Source organism: Canis aureus, chromosome 7, assembly GCF_053574225.1.
Source record: "Canis aureus isolate CA01 chromosome 7, VMU_Caureus_v.1.0, whole genome shotgun sequence".
In the NCBI taxonomy this organism is placed as follows: Eukaryota; Metazoa; Chordata; class Mammalia; order Carnivora; family Canidae; genus Canis; species Canis aureus.
This window is the reverse complement of record NC_135617.1, coordinates 13,997,027-14,008,436: the sequence shown is the minus strand read 5'-3', so window position 1 is coordinate 14,008,436 and position 11,410 is coordinate 13,997,027. Positions and strand designations below refer to the sequence as shown.

Sequence of the window (11,410 nt, the reverse complement as noted above, 5' to 3'; positions counted from 1 at the left end):
TCACCATAGGAAAAGCAGAAATAACTCTTTGTGATACAGTAAACTTCTGATATAAGAGCCTTTTAGATACTTTGTACCCATGTACTTCAGTGTGTTCTTATTAGTGATTCAAATTTAATTTTGAAAAATATATGCCTGGTTTTCCCGCCCCACTTTTATTTATTCTTATTTTATTATTATTATTATTTTTCAGCATGGAAAAGGAGGGACACAAAAGCAATATATTCCAGTTTCAGAAAAACTTTTAAATTCTAGTACTTGAGGTGGTTACATTGGAAAATATTTTAAAATAATTCATCACATGACCAGGAACAACTGAAATTACTTTCCAAGGATAGAATTTCATTCCATTAGACTGTATATTATACGGACATTGGATTTTAACAACATTTTAGTTTGAAAAAAGTATTTTTCATGATGGAAACTGTATGGACATAGAGAAATTTCCTTTATCACAAGTGAAAACCTATCTGTAGGGGTTGGATATGTTCTGTGTGCCTCAGACCTGTCTTGGAAAAGCATAAAGATGAAGAATTGTACTGTGTGCTCTGTCCACGTTACAATGTGAATTAGACTGTACTTCTCTTCTTGTGTAAATAAATATATCAGAAAGAGAATGGAAGTGAAGTCTTGAAGTAGAGGTCATGAAAAGAAGAGAAGAGTAAGGGGGAATATATGGGAAGGAGAGATGATTGAATCAGCTTGTTTTGAAGTGGCACTCTAAATATTCTATTTCCACCAGTTATAGTATCTACATTTTCTAAGATCAGTATATTCTGTTTTCTTCATCATCATTGGCCTCTGCAATATAATTTTACATCATATATTATTAATATTTTTGGCTATAAGAAATTCTTGAAACTACATGTGATCAAAGTATAAATTTGCTAACAACCCACATTATGTGTGTCTCCATACAGGTTTCTCTTATGTGTTTTCTGCTGCAGGGTTAGAAATCTGTTACAACAAATCCTAACACTGTCATGCCTCAGTATACTTTTCCTTAGAAAAAAAGAAACCAGCATTCTTGTAAACATTACACTGTAAGATGCAAAATTTGATGGAATTCCTAAATATCATCTCAAGATACACAAAGGTTCTCCTACATGTGTGTTCAATTCACATATCAAGAAACCCATGAAGACAACACTTTCATAAAAGGCAACATTTGTGAAAAGGCCACTGCAGTGAGCTTTGTGTTGCTGGAGTCAATACTGCAGCTGCTGTTGATTTCCTGGGTGTCTTGAGGTTAGAAGTTGATTCCGCCAAGGCAAACATCAAGTAATTTGACTTTGTCTAGATGAATGAACAGCCAGACTTCTTAACCACTTCCCTCAAACGGACTGTTCGGATCAGGTTACTTCACTTTTAGGTCAGTCAAGGCCTCCGAGACCTCCTCGTTGACCTGGGCGGAAACGCTCGCCTCGGTGACGTGGAGATGAAGGTCATACTGCTGGTCCAGGCCAAGGTAGCAGTCGCTCATGAGATACAGTGTGTAGATATACCTAAGACAGAAAAACAGAACAAAACGTAAAACCACAGTCATATTGAATTCCTTCAGAACTTTGGTGGTGAGATTCTGCTTACCTCCCAGGTAGTTCAGGAGTATAAAAAGAAATGGAAACAACATGATGATTTCGAACATATCCTACTCTTTTCAAAGCGATAAGTTCTCTCTTATCCACTTCCCCTAAAATCAAAAACCATCCTTCATCTTTTAATTTGGGAAATCGAGGGGTAACCGCATGGCTGTCTTGCTTTCCCTGTAAACCAGAAAAAAAAAAAAAAAAGATAAATCATTAATAATGTCTAGACTTTCTACACCCCTTGGTTGTGGTTTTTAAAAGGCTAAGTTGTTTTTCTTGAAGGCCATAAATCTACACGGTTCAGTATAGCTATCTGGGATGTTTTAAATTTTCTGGTTTGGTGTCTTTGATATGCTATCACCTACCATTTTTCAGAATTCTTGAAGTGCACTATAGGTACTACTTTGTGGCTATAACTACCAGAATATTTGGTTCAGTTAGAACAGAAAGCCCTGATATAAAATTAGCAATAACAAATTAGTAAAGTCTCACATCAATCTTATAAATGATATTAATACTCCATTTACAGGTGAATGAATTGAGATATAATCATGTTAACCAAATCTTCCAAAGCCTTATTCATAAGAAACTGATACCTAGGGCATAAAAGACCAGACCCTGGACCTCAAGATAATAAGTACCATATAACATAAATACCTTCCCTCACCCAAGAATAAAATTCACATAAGAAAGCATATATTCTAATATGGCAATATTAAAATATCCTTTCTTTGAGGAATGGGAAATTATAAGCCAAGCAATTTGTAAATTACATTAATTACCACAATCTGAGAACCGGTATCACCATAATGGCAGCACTTGAAGTCTTTACTATAGATGGATTTTATCAAATACAAGATTATTTTGGTGATTCTTTAAGACAATGACATTGTGGCATAAAAGGTATTAATAATGACATGCTCTCAGTCAGACATCATTTAATACTGTAGAGGGAGATGCTGTACTTAAGACATTTTAAAAGAGATAAGATATTTTAAAAGAGAAGTCTGACAGCAATGCATTTTTATAGCATTTAGAAACAAATTGAGAGTTTTTCCAGCATGATAATCCAATTTTAATTTTTTAATTAATTTTTTAAAAAATATTTTTAAAATTTATTTATTCATGAGAGACATAGGCAGAGGCAGAAGCAGGGTCCTTGCAGGGAGCGCAATGTGGGACTTGATCCCAGACCCCGGCATCACGCCCTGAGTGGAAGGCAGATGCTCAAACGTTGAGCCACCCAGGTGTCCCTAAAATAATTTTTAAGTAGTAATAGGAAGGTAGAAAAATCTTCGTTTTTTTTCCCACGACTTTATCTGTATGATTAGTACTATTTGTGTGTGTCTATTTGTGTGTGTGTGTGTGTGTGTGTAAGTTAGGTCACCTAAAAATGCTCATGTGAAAGCCTCTGAAATACCAGAGGCCAATTAGTTCATACTTACACTGACTGATTTTTAGAATTAGAAATTTAGAATTTTTAGAATTAGAAATTACATGAGATGGGACCCAAAGGCACAGTGCTAAAAAGCCCTAACAACAGAGAACTACCATTTCAGACCATTCTGTGTCTGAAACAGCATGGACAGTACACATGAACAACAACTTCATTCCTGAGGGCTTATTTTAGATACGGGAAAGCCCCTGACAGCACTGGTTGAAACAGAAGACAAATTCTTATTTCAATTATTATGGTACTAAAACCAATCAGCCCACATGCTCTGTACTAATATTCTTAGAGGGCCAAATGCTAAATTTCTGTATCATCGGTAAACAGAAAAGACCACAGGAATTGAAAAAAACATGTTGTAAATTTTTGACCTGTGTGCACACTGACAAAGCCCTTTCATGTGCATTTTAGTGAAGGAAGCAGGCAGATGTGGCAACTGAGGCACAGAAAAACTTAGTGTCCTATTCAAATCCACAGAGCTAAGCGGTAAACCTTCGCTCTCACGTGCACCTAGCCAGAATGTGTTTTTTATGTATCAAAGTGTCCCCCCAGGCAGTGTTTCTCAAACCCTTATGTCCTTAAAAATCATTTGGGGTGCCGGGTACAAGTACAGATTTTGAGATTTCTCCCCCTGAGATTCTGATACTGTCAGTCTGATAAGGAGGGCCAAGGAATCTGTACTCTGAATTCCAGGAAATTCTTCAGGACTGAGTATACAGACGACATGAGAATAGTACTCCAGGCAATATACTATTATGTAAGGTGGATATTCTGGAGGTGAAAAATGGCACATGAGGAGAAGTGACTGGTTCCAGAAGACTGACTCTTCTCACTTAAGGCCAGTTGAGGAGGTAGGATTCATGAATGACACGGACACATTAGTAATATAAAAGATATGTGTGGTGGCGCATGCTGGTATCTGGTGTGAAGCATTTGAGAATGGAAACCAAACACTATACCTTGTGGAACCCAAAGTGGACTCTCTGCAAGCTGACTTGAAGCACATACTCTTGATCAGCATGCAATCTGATCCACCTGTTGTCATTTCGTTTGTCTGAAGTCAGAGTTGTGATGGAGAGTTCACCATGTCCCTCCACTGAGTCATCCCACCAGCCTTTAACACTTAAGCCAACATCTATCACTGGCAAGTGAGATAAGAAATTCCATGCCTGGATAAAAAAAAATAGAAGAAAAGATAATAAAGGAATGGTTAATGTGAAATGCAGTGATCAAATAAGAAACAGTGTGCTTTGAAAAAAATCAACCTCTTTGTTTTGAGATTAATTCTAGATTCAGTGTAATCGTAAGACATAATACAGAGAGGGCACCTGGGTGGCTCAGTGGTTGAGCATCTGTCTTTGGCTCAGGTCGTGATCCTGGGTCCAGGGATCAAGTCCTGCATCAGGCTCCCCGCAGGGAGATTGCTTCTCTCTCTGCCTATGTTTCTGCCTCTCTCTCTCTCTGTGTCTCTCATGAATAAATAAGTACAATCTTAAAAAAAAAAAATAATACATAGAGATACTCTGCACCATTTCCTCAGTTTCACCTAATGGTAGCATTTTTCAAAACTAAAATACAATATTAATACAGGATATTGACACTGATACAATCCAGAGTTTTTGTTCAGATTTCCCAGTTTTTCCCATACTCATTCATTTGTTTATAAAAATAGTGTGCTTTTAATCTTTGTAGTTTTTAAAAAAGTTTTTATTTATTTGAGAAAGAGATTAAGAGAGAGAGAGAGAGAGATCATAAGCAGGGGGGAAGGGCAGAGGGAGAAGCAGACTCCCCACTGAGCAGGGAGCCTGATGTGGGGTTCCATCCCAGGACCCTGAGATCATGACCTGAGCCTAAGGGAGACACTTAACTGACTGTGCCACCCAGGCAGCCCTTAATCTTTGTAGTTTAAAGTCCTTTTAAAAGTGACTAGAAAAATATTATTCATTAGCTAAACTTGTCATATGACTTCTTCACTATAAATCCCCCCTAGATATTGAATGGCTAATGACTACACTAAATCTTAAGTTTAAAAATATTTGTTTTTGAGCTGCTTTGCTTTAGAGAACATCTGGTCTAACATTTATGTGACCTCTAAGGCAGACAGCATTACCAGGGGATATAAAGGTAACTTGAAAAAAAAATGCTGTGATGCAATTGTTGATGTCCCTCAGCATCATTTATTGACAACTTACTGTACAAAATGATTTTTTTTTTGTCTGTATGCCAAATTTGTTCTGTAAGGACAACATTTCTATATGTCTGTATGTTACAAGGAATCCTGTAAGGATCTAGGGTCCTTCTAGAAATAAATATGTATTTTTGGCATTATATTGAGAATATTAATTAAAATGACACACATTAAAGAGTTAGAAAATACTTTATCAATCTTTCTTTCTTAACTATATACCACAGATTACCTTATAGGCATGACGTTCTGTTTGCTAAGACTTCAGGGCTGCCGAGTATACTTAATTGAAATGAAGTAGCCCTGATGAATCAAACTACCCCTGAGGAATTCAAAAAATGTAAAACTAATGCAAATTTTCAATTCAACTACAATCCTGTAACTTGTGAATCTGAAATTATGTCTGGAGTAGATCTTGAAATAGTCAAGCTACAGAATGGTCTATACTGTGCTTCAAGGTAACAGATGGCCTATCCCCTTGCTAGAACCCAGAGTCACTGAGTATAGAAGCCATACCACTTGATGTTCTAAGCCTGGCCAGAGTGGAAAAGTGATCAAGGGGACACTCAAATACACAATTTCTGAAAAGCATTTAACTTTGTGAGACAACGTAAGTAACATTTACCTCACGAAGCATGCCTTCATGTTTCCTCACTTGTCCTATTAAATTAGTTACCGAGAGATGTTTTCAGGTACTAGCCACTCGTTGGGATTTTACTTTACAAAGCCCCCAAAAGCCAGATCTGGTTTTTATATATATGTGATCTTTTTTGTAGCACTTAACTTATGACTTTTCATCCATGGTGTGTACACATATATTTGTTGGGTGTGTGTATGTGTATATACACACACATATATATAAAAAACATAAGCTATTTTTAAAGAAACTGCTAAGACATTTCAGTACCAGCCAAACATATTTATCTGAGGATTAATCTTCATCTATTGAATCAGGCAAGAGCACTGCCATGCATACAATTATTTAATTAGCAGCCAAATCCTCTGCCAGTCAGCAGCCGTTCCAGGCATACTGATGGGGAAGAAGATGCAAATCTCACAGTCGTACTGCTTTTTCTCATTACTACTGCAATTAGCACTTAAATTGATGCTTTAAACATACTAATTTCTGGAATAATTCAGGATTTGTATGTTACCTGGGATCGCCTCACTGCAGAGCCGACACCAGATTGCTCTGCAAATTGAAGCACTTTTGAGCCAAATAACCATCATCATATCAGACTGAGCCAATTTGCATTTGGTTTTAAAGATAACAGAATGGCAATTTATGCAAATAAATTAAGTAAGTTTACTTCTGAGTTCTCCCTGAACTAATTATAACAATGTTCTAATTTTTCATCACATCTAAAACTTGGCTTGAAATCAGTGTATGTTAGGTTAGAAATCTGTTGTTGCTAACAGAAGCCTTGTTTGGATTTAAATATATTGTTTTTATTCATAATTTTGATGGTAATATAGTTAGAAAGGTAGGCACTTATTATGAATATTTAAGTTGCTTTTTTGTGCCAATTTTGAGTTCAACAGAAACTGAACAATCAGACTTTAATGCCTGTAATACGTTTTCTAAGTCTTGCTCAAAACCAACTTCCATCGGAAATAAAAAGAATGACATGGTTTAGAAGTTTCTTCAATACCTGTATTTGCAAGTCAATATGTTAATTATGTTATAATTCCTGAATGTTTGACATATTTAGGGTAAAACTGCTGAAGACTTAGAAGTCTATATATGCCAAAAATTTCTGACATCACTCACTCATATTTTTGGCCTTTCCAAAGATGGTTTGGAAAGATGACCTATGTTGTCTTTTACAACACAGATTTAGTTTCCTATCTAAGTTAAATGGCATACAAATAAGAAATTTACTTAAAGAATTACTTTAGAATCTAGGAACAATAAAGTGATTAAAATAAAGGGGGAAGGTATAAAAAAGTAACTGAGGGAATTGCATGAAAATCTACCCAAATGCAATTTATACCCAAGTGGGTGATGCAGCCTAGTGACGGACAAGCTACTTGTAGGCTTTTCTAAGCTGGCTTAATAGCATTATACTGAATCAACTTCCAATAATGCCAGTGCTACTACTAGTTATTGTTACTGCAATTATTTTTATTTAATATTATTATTGACCTCTTTTCTATATTAGGAACTACATAAAGCAGTTTACATAATAATTATCTTGCTTAATTTTCAAACAATACTTCATGAGATAAGTATAATGTCTCCATGTTCATAATCACGGTAAGTGGCAGACAGAATTTAAACCCAGGTGAGTCTGGCTCCAAAATCAAGAGTTAGAAAACTCTTGGTATAATTCCCTGTGAAGTATAAGGAAGCTTCAAAACACAGAAACAATGGCCTGACCTGCTTCATTTTCACAGCTGGTAGCTCATTTTCCATCATGGAGCTGAATACATGGTCTTTCCCTCCGCAGGCATGGATCAGTTCAGGAAGGCAATCGATGAAGCCATGGCACCCAGCACGTACTCCCTTTATACCTGGGCTCCATTTCCTGAGAAATAATATCAACACTAACCGAATAATTCTTTCATAGAGCAAAATATTTCCAGCTCATTGACAATGAGAATTGTCAGGAATTGGTTTATGTAATGAGAACAGTTTTTCAAAATTAAGACTACTATACAACTTTTTAAAGGCCGTTGTCAGTAAGTTTCAAAATCAGCCAGTATTCTCTAATATATCAATTTAAGGCAGTATGGCTATTATGACATAAGATGTGTAAATCAAATGTGAGCTCAGTAACTACTTAGGGTTTGTGTTTCTATAGGAAGGCACTAATGTTCAGTAGTGCTTCCACATGGATAAAGCACTGACTCGAGCCCTGGTATGTTTTTTAACGGATGTCTCTAATATAATTACTTACATAAAGTTTTCATTTTAAGTTGATGGTAACATACAATTAAAAGTCCATTTTGGAAATCTTTTGAGAGTTATAGCATTAGTTCAGGGTCCCAGAGCAAAGTCCACCTAAATTTTATCCTCTATTATATATATATATATAAAGAAGAAAAATACAATTGAAATTATACAAATATAAGCACTTTTCAGGGTGACAGCAAAGAACTAGATCAAATCTCCTGGACTCCAAGCAGCTTTCCATAACAGACCTGCATGCTGTGTTGCAATATTACCCTTATGTACCTAATTTACTGTTGAAATCCAACTCCCCTAACTTTTAGTACCATATTGGAAGGGTTCCTGAAATTGAGCTGCAGACATGAGGTATCTGCCTTTCCCCTCATGCCACCTGCTGCTGGTGTGGCTCACTCTCTGAATGTGCCTTTTAGTTTCCAAGACATCCCATGGTGGGGACTCAAGCACCATGGAAATAGTTGCCTGGGAACCCTCTACTCCTAGGAAAGTCCACCTGAGGACTTACCTAGGAGACCCCCGTGTGTGTGAGGTTCTGGTTGACTTCTGTATCTAGATGCCTCAAATGAGTACACCCCTTAGTCCATCTGACAAGAGGAAGTGGGTACATGATGGCAACCTACAGCCAGACTGTTCTGTGTGTCTATGGGACTGTAAAACAGCATTTTAGCTGCAAAGGACCTCTCAACTGATGTGAAACACTGGTGTGAAATAAACACTTTCATTTAAACACTGCCAACCTTACTTGTACTATGTACTGTTTTTTTCCTTGCTAAAATATTTCCAGCTATGTACACAAGACCTACAGCTTAAATAATTTGATAATAATATAAAACTCTTCTTTTTAGTACAGGTTATATCTCGAGGTGCTAGTATATATAACTACCCAGTTTTGGACATTTTGTAGATGTACAATTTACCTTTGACAATGGATTTCAGATCCCTTGACTCTACTGTGCAGTAAGAGAAACTAGCCATTTATTTTTGGTTTAGATCACAAAGCACTTTCGTAACATCTTTTAAAATAAAGGCTGATATTGTAAAGGATCAAATGCAGTTAAAATATAAATGTATATAATTTTAACAGAAAACAAGAAAAGGTTAAAATGAATTGTGGTTCAGCTTATGGTAGACGATCAAATTCCAACAGAGACCCTTATATCACTAGGCCATGTCTCTCTCTGGCAAACAGGCATTTTCACTGTAAAGACTCAATATCTTAGGCACAACATGAAAGTCAAGTGACCACACTTGTAAAAAAATATTACTTTTGAAATTAAGAAAGATAATTACATTGAAAATTATAACAATTACCTGAAAATGTGAAGATGGTGGAGTTCTATGTTTGGTATTGAAAGAAGAGAAGAGTCCTTTAACCACCGACCCTGGATCACCATCTGAACCAGATTGGTGATATTCAGGGCAGTCACCAGCCAGCCCTGGTTTGCAGCCACATCCAGCATTGCCTGAACAGGGGGAAAAATGCACGTATTACAAGAATACCATGGCACTTGCCCTCTCCATTGGGGATCTCATGTTAACTTTATCAGAAGACAAACATAAAATAATAAGCATTATACCTCTAAATGACTATAATCAAAATAGAAACCAGAAAGTAAACCACAGTTGGGTTGGAAGGAACAAATCAAAACTCTCATAGCATTTGTTGCACATTTTTTCCTATAAAGTACCACATTTTTAGCTTTTCTTAGGGAAGCAAATATAGTCAGGTAAGACTGGTAACCAGTAATAAAACAAAGAAAAGCCCAGTGTACTTTAAGAACAAACACCTATATAATTCACTGTATCAAGAGCATTAGAAGCAGCATCTAAAGGGTAAAGCTCAGGAAGTCTTTTCCAAATTTAATATCAATAATGGTAAGATAACAGGCCTTCTTGCCAAAAATTTATTTTCCCCCCAAAGCAGGCTGGAAGGCAGAGCCCTGGTTTTCAATGAAAATAATACACTACATACTTACAAACGGGGCAATTGCCAGTGGTACAAGTGGAATGATAAGAAGCTATTCATATTAGTCTATACATTTAATCTAATGTTTTATGGACAAACAAACGGCTGCATTTGCCTAAGGCAAAACTAAACAGTGAAATCTTCTTTAAACAAAGGAGAAGTTTACACAGGCAAAGCTATTTCAATTAAATTAGATTCTGGAGAATGCTGACTTAAAGACACATAAGTTAATATCATGATCTGAGGCAGCTACTTTATACAGTTTTAGGAGTGTACTCTCTTGTTTTGGGAAATGAAGATATGAAAATAAAAAGAAATTCTATACACCTAGTAAATGCTGAAAATGACAGTATAATAGTAAACAGCTCAGTACCAGCAAAATATTTATAAAATGTTGTATAAATCTATTAGAACATTTTTGGAATAATTTTTAAGGCATATTATGCTAGTAAAATTAATTCATCATGCTATTTAGTACTACTGAGGCAGACATATTTTCCTCCTAAGTTTTGAGTTTCCTATTCTGTGTCCTCGAATTTAACAAAAAGTGAAACCTGTTTAAAAAACACCTGGCTAAACCAATCTGTTGTCTTTTTATATACATTACACGAAAATGGATCAATAGTTCTGGCTATCATGATTAATGTGATGAAGTGGTCAAACTGGGTTTTAGCACCTGTAAGTCAACCATATATGATAAAGCTTCATATTGGTATAATAGATACCTTTATATGTGTGTATATCAATGTGTATACATGTAAGAATGTACATGTTTATCAATTTAGGGAAATCCGTTTCCATTCTTCCATTTCTCTGTAGAGCTGATTAAAATGCTTTGCCTTTCTCTGAAGTATATAAGACAAAAGGATTGTGACCAAAAAAAAAAAAAAAAAAGTATTAGTTCACAAGTAACAGTTCTTGATTTATGTAAGGGAAGAGAAAGAAAAAAAAAGAAATGAATAATTATATCTAATGCAGTATGATGGTGGTGTGAGAAGTTGTAATGTGGGGTGACTATGGCGCTTTTACTTGTGATTTTACATTATAACTTGACTGGAAATAAATTCCAGACCAAGAGCTCACATACAAGAAGAGCTGGATGGATGGACCATATGTTTTTAACTTTGAAGTTTTCATGATGAAGTTGAAAGATTTCATAAAATTTATGAGCATTCCCCACAATTTTTCATTGTATGATCCAGATGTGAAAATGTACAAAATCATGCAAAGTGATTGCTTACATGAAGTAAATGAAAAGCCATGTCATGAATTGAAAACTATTATTTCTCTCATTTTAATTTAGAGAAAAGGC

At 35.7% G+C, this 11,410-nt stretch overlaps 1 protein-coding gene across 6 annotated transcripts in view; it reads right to left on the bottom strand.

The window, feature by feature from the left end:
• Positions 1-224: 224 nt before the first annotated feature.
• The window catches only part of ASCC3 (activating signal cointegrator 1 complex subunit 3), a 335,679-nt gene continuing 324,493 nt past the window's right edge, over positions 225-11,410 (bottom strand). For all 6 annotated transcript variants that reach the window (XM_077902962.1, XM_077902966.1, XM_077902963.1 and 3 more), the window contains 5 exons: positions 9,444-9,595; positions 7,602-7,749; positions 3,996-4,205; positions 1,588-1,763; positions 225-1,505 (listed from right to left, as the gene is read on the bottom strand). In XM_077902962.1, the coding sequence (XP_077759088.1) occupies positions 1,358-1,505; positions 1,588-1,763; positions 3,996-4,205; positions 7,602-7,749; positions 9,444-9,595 (834 nt within the window). In that variant the 3' untranslated portion in view covers positions 225-1,357. The remainder of the gene's footprint in view (positions 1,506-1,587; positions 1,764-3,995; positions 4,206-7,601; positions 7,750-9,443; positions 9,596-11,410) is intronic.